The sequence below is a fragment of the Oryctolagus cuniculus genome, chromosome 9 (assembly GCF_051225735.1).
Source record: "Oryctolagus cuniculus isolate XC-2025 breed Fujian yellow rabbit chromosome 9, ASM5122573v1, whole genome shotgun sequence".
NCBI lineage: Eukaryota > Metazoa > Chordata > Mammalia > Lagomorpha > Leporidae > Oryctolagus > Oryctolagus cuniculus.
Genome location: NC_142875.1, coordinates 104,650,591 through 104,655,231, shown reverse-complemented (window position 1 = coordinate 104,655,231; position 4,641 = coordinate 104,650,591). Strand labels below are relative to the sequence as shown.

Here is a 4,641-nt window from a genome sequence, read left to right as displayed (position 1 = left end):
CCCTCCGGGGAGAAACCCGCTGCCACGGTACCCGCGGGTGGGAGGGAAGCGGGAGGAGCCGGCGGGCGCAGGAGGGGTGGCCAGGCGCAGAGGGCGGAGGCCGAGCGCCGCGCAGCCAGAGAGGGGCGACTGGAGGTTGCATCTGCAGGAGGAGGCTTCTCAGCTGCTTGGTTACCCAGACAGCGAGATCGGCAGGGAGCAGGACAGCGTCTCCCTGACGTCAGGATCCAGCAAGGGGACCGCGCCAGCAACCCTAGTGCCCCCCGGAGCCCCGCCGGCCGACCGCGGGATAGGGGCCGGACGCGAGGCGCCGGCGGAGCTGGCGCTGGGGGCGCGGGAGCCGGTCGGCTGGGGCGCAGCATGCCCCGTGCCCTCGGGCTATGGAGATCGCCCTGGGGCCCCTGGAGAACGGCGGTGCCATGACCATCCGAGGAGGAGGTGAGGAAACGGCAGGATGCAGCCAAGCAGCGCCGACGGCTGGGCTCGGCGATGGCTCCCAAGAACCGGCGCCGAGAGGGCGCGGCTGCAGCGCGCGGCGGGGCGCAGAGCCGGGGGAGCGGCCTCTGCCGCCGCAGCCCCCGGAGCTGCCACAGTCTAGACGGTCGCCGCTGGAGGAAGAGGAGGGAGAAGGCGACCCCGGCCTGAGCGTGGCGGAGGAGCAGACGCTGGGCGCGGGGGCCCTTCACCACCAGCGCGTCCTCATCAACATCTCCGGGCTGCGCTTTGAGACGCAGCTGGGCACCCTGGCGCAGTTTCCCAACACGCTTCTGGGGGACCCCGCCAAGCGCCTGCGCTACTTCGACCCGCTGAGGAACGAGTACTTCTTCGACCGCAACCGGCCAAGCTTCGACGGCATCCTGTACTACTACCAGTCCGGGGGCCGCCTGCGCCGGCCGGTCAACGTCTCCTTGGACGTGTTTGCGGACGAGATCCGCTTCTACCAGCTAGGGGACGAGGCCATGGAGCGCTTCCGGGAGGACGAGGGCTTCATCAAAGATGAGGAGAAGCCCTTGCCCCGCAACGAGTTCCAGCGCCAGGTGTGGCTCATCTTCGAGTACCCGGAGAGCTCCGGGTCAGCGCGCGCCATCGCCATCGTCTCGGTGTTGGTCATCCTCATCTCCATCATCACCTTCTGCTTGGAGACCCTGCCCGAGTTCAAGGACGAACGCGAGCTGCTCCGCCACCCCCCGGTGCCCCACCAGCCTCCGGCGGCTCCTGCCCTGGGAGCTAATGGCAGCGGGGCCGTGGCACCTGCCTCTGGCTCCACGGTGGCTCCGCTCCTGCCCAGGACCCTGGCCGACCCCTTCTTCATCGTGGAGACCACGTGCGTGATCTGGTTCACATTCGAGCTGCTTGTGCGTTTCTTTGCCTGCCCCAGCAAGGCCGAGTTCTCTCGCAACATCATGAACATCATCGACATCGTGGCCATCTTCCCCTACTTCATCACCCTGGGCACCGAGCTGGCAGAGCAGCAGCCCGGGGGCGGAGGAGGCGGGCAGAACGGCCAGCAGGCCATGTCGCTGGCCATCCTCAGAGTGATCCGCCTGGTGCGTGTGTTCCGCATCTTCAAGCTCTCCCGCCACTCCAAGGGGCTGCAGATCCTGGGCAAGACCCTGCAGGCCTCCATGAGGGAGCTGGGGCTGCTCATCTTCTTCCTCTTCATCGGAGTCATCCTCTTCTCCAGCGCCGTCTACTTCGCAGAGGCTGACAACCAGGGGACCCACTTCTCCAGCATCCCCGATGCCTTCTGGTGGGCGGTGGTCACCATGACCACGGTGGGCTACGGGGACATGAGGCCCATCACAGTGGGGGGCAAGATCGTGGGCTCCCTGTGCGCCATCGCCGGGGTCCTCACCATCGCCCTGCCCGTGCCCGTCATCGTCTCCAACTTCAACTACTTCTACCACCGGGAGACGGACCACGAGGAGCAGGCAGCCCTGAAGGAAGAGCCAGGCAGCCAGAGCCGGGGCACCTCCCTGGATGCAGGAGGCCAGCGCAAGGCCAGCTGGAGCAAGGCTTCCCTCTGCAAAGCTGGGGGGTCCCTGGAGACTGCAGACAGTGTCCGCAGGGGCAGCTGCCTCCTAGAGAAATACAACCTCAAGGCCAAGAGCAATGTGGATCTGCGGAGGTCCCTGTATGCCCTCTGCCTGGACACCAGCCGGGAAACCGACTTGTGAAGGGAGACTGGTGGTGGTGGTGGTGGTGGTGGTGGTGGGGTCAGCATAGTCCCTGAACTTGGGCATCCACTTCCTACCACAGAGTATTGCAAGTCCACCCTGTCACCGGTGCCTGTCCCTCTTCTGTCACTCCTTCCCCTCCTTTCCTCCCCCACTCAGTTCCCCCATTTTTCCTCTTCTTTCCATGACACCAAGGGTCACCTATTTTTAAAAAGTACCACATTCCATGACGCAGGAGCTGCTGAAATGGTGAATGCTGTCAGATGGATGTATTTGTAGCCACTTTCCTATACCCAGCAGAGGGATAACCCAAACAGAAATGACTTTAAATAGCCCAGATCCCAAGAGATTTTGTAACCCTCCCTACCCATGGGTTCAAGTTTGCTTTATATACGATTATATTTGTGTATAGGGGGAAACATTATTTTTGTGGCCAGTGAGTGGATTTTTGTACTGCGGTTCAGATGGGGATATTTTGATTCTATTTCCAAGATACACATTGTATTTGTAGGGGAGAGAGAGAGCGTTACGGTGATGTTTTCTGTGAATTCATGTCAGAGCCAGAGTCCAGTACCTCTGTTCTTTGTTTTTTTTGGGTTTTTCAGGCTGCTCTATTCTCAGATGTGTTTTCGGTGCTTTGTGTCTAAGACAGGGAACATTCTGGAAGAAAGGCAAGTCTGACATTTTTATGCGCCTTAAACAGTTCTCGTAACTTTTTCAAAAAGCATATCACGGATGTTGGAGGAAGACTTCTGATCCTTCACTCTCTTTATTTTTATCCCAGGAAATAAAATGTTGCTTGGTTGGGGCAAGTGTTAGTTTTCCTACAGCCGAAGCAGTTTTGGAAATTTTGCAAAGTAGTCTGTCCCTTGCTGTGTGTGGTGTTGGAGTGTCAGCAAATGAAGCCTTGAAACCTGTGCTTTGCTTAGTGACATGTTGTGATGGGCCTCGTCTCTGTCTCCCAGGCGATGATGGGTACAGTCTGCTTGTCTCGGGCTGCTTGTCACAGGGACACCCCTGCAGCATGTGGTCTGAAGAGGTGGCAGTAGACCCATGCTCAGTGTGGAGTGCGAAGGGTGCTTGGAGCCCCACAGTCCCACTGTGATCTGCTGTGCTGGGTTTCCGAAGTCTGCAGATTTCAAGCTGTGCTTGGTACTGCTCTGCAGCTCTGAGCGACAGTCCTGATTCTCACACATGAAACCTATTCACTAGATTCCCTCCTCGGTGTGAAAAGTCAGAGAAAAGGGTTCTTGGTCTGGGCAGGGTCTGCAGGGTGGACAGCAGCCCTGAGAAGTGCAATGGAAAGGTTTGCTTTTTCACATTCAAGTTTGGCTCCTATTCTGTGCGTCCTTGCCCCGACTCATCCCTACCCCTAGGAAGAATCCTTTTGCTTTCCTTTGCCCTGGATGGTTGAGGCACAGCATCACTGTGTGTAGGTACAACACTGGCTCAGATTTCTCTCCGGATGGGGATTAACGAATCAGCCTTGGGGCTCCACATTCCTGCTGTTGCTTTTTGCAATGAACAATCCAAAGACTGGTTGTTTTCCCATGTTCACCAGAGCAGGCTGGCGGTCTCTACTCACACCTTCCCTTGGAATGACAGTGAGCTCACTGGCTCATTCCAAGTGGGGAGTGCAGGTCTCCCTATGAGTAGGGAGGAGCTAGTGAAAAGGCATCCCTGAACTGTGGATTCCATCGAGGCATGGACGCCAATACTACAAGACGGTGTCTGTGAATGCAGCCAGGATCTGTTAGCAGCACATCTGAGGGGGAAGCAGATCGTGCAGTAGGGCCATTGTTTTTCATTACATGCTAAGGCAAAGGCAAAACAGAGAGGCTCTGCTTATTTATAATTTGCAGTCTGCCTAAAAGCAGGGCATCGTGCCAAAGCTCAACTGCGCCCGCTCTCACTCCCGAGCCCTCTATGCCTGCAAAGCTGGTTTTTGTAGCTTAGCACACAGCTAGGGGTTTGGGACTGGGTATCAACCCCTGCAAACCCAAAGCAATGTCACCACCTTTGGCCTGAAGGCCCCATTCCTTTGGACTTAAGCAATAAAGACAGAGCAACCCCCAGATTTCAGACATCTCTAGGTGCCAAACAGGGTGTTGCTGGCCAGATTAAAATGGAGTGCATGATTAAAATGTGCAGGACATGGGTGCCATCTTAGGCAAATCCTCAGGGAGAGAGAGAAGCAAATGAGATGGTGAGGCTCCCTGTTTTGCATGCGGAGAGGATACTGAAGAGCAGTTTACAAAAGGGTCATGGTGGTGCCACAGGGAATCCTGGAGTCAGGTGCCCTGCTGCGGCTCTCATCCTGGAAGTCACTGATCTCATATTTACCCTGGGGCACGGGGAGGGACACCCACTGGCCAGCTGGACTTGTGGTGCACCTGTTGCTATACTTCTAGAAAAAGAGTCCAGTGTTTCTCTCCAGGCGCCAGGCACAGGCTTTCTGCAGGAG

The 4,641-nt window shown here is 57.6% G+C and overlaps 1 protein-coding gene across 1 annotated transcript; it reads left to right on the top strand.

The window, feature by feature from the left end:
- Positions 1–362: 362 nt before the first annotated feature.
- On the top strand, positions 363–2,230 carry KCNA5 (potassium voltage-gated channel subfamily A member 5). Its single transcript, NM_001082036.1, is given in 1 exon segment — positions 363–2,230. A coding segment is annotated over 1 exon segment (1,797 nt). The 5' UTR covers positions 363–380; the 3' UTR covers positions 2,178–2,230.
- The last annotated feature ends 2,411 nt before the right edge of the window (positions 2,231–4,641 follow it).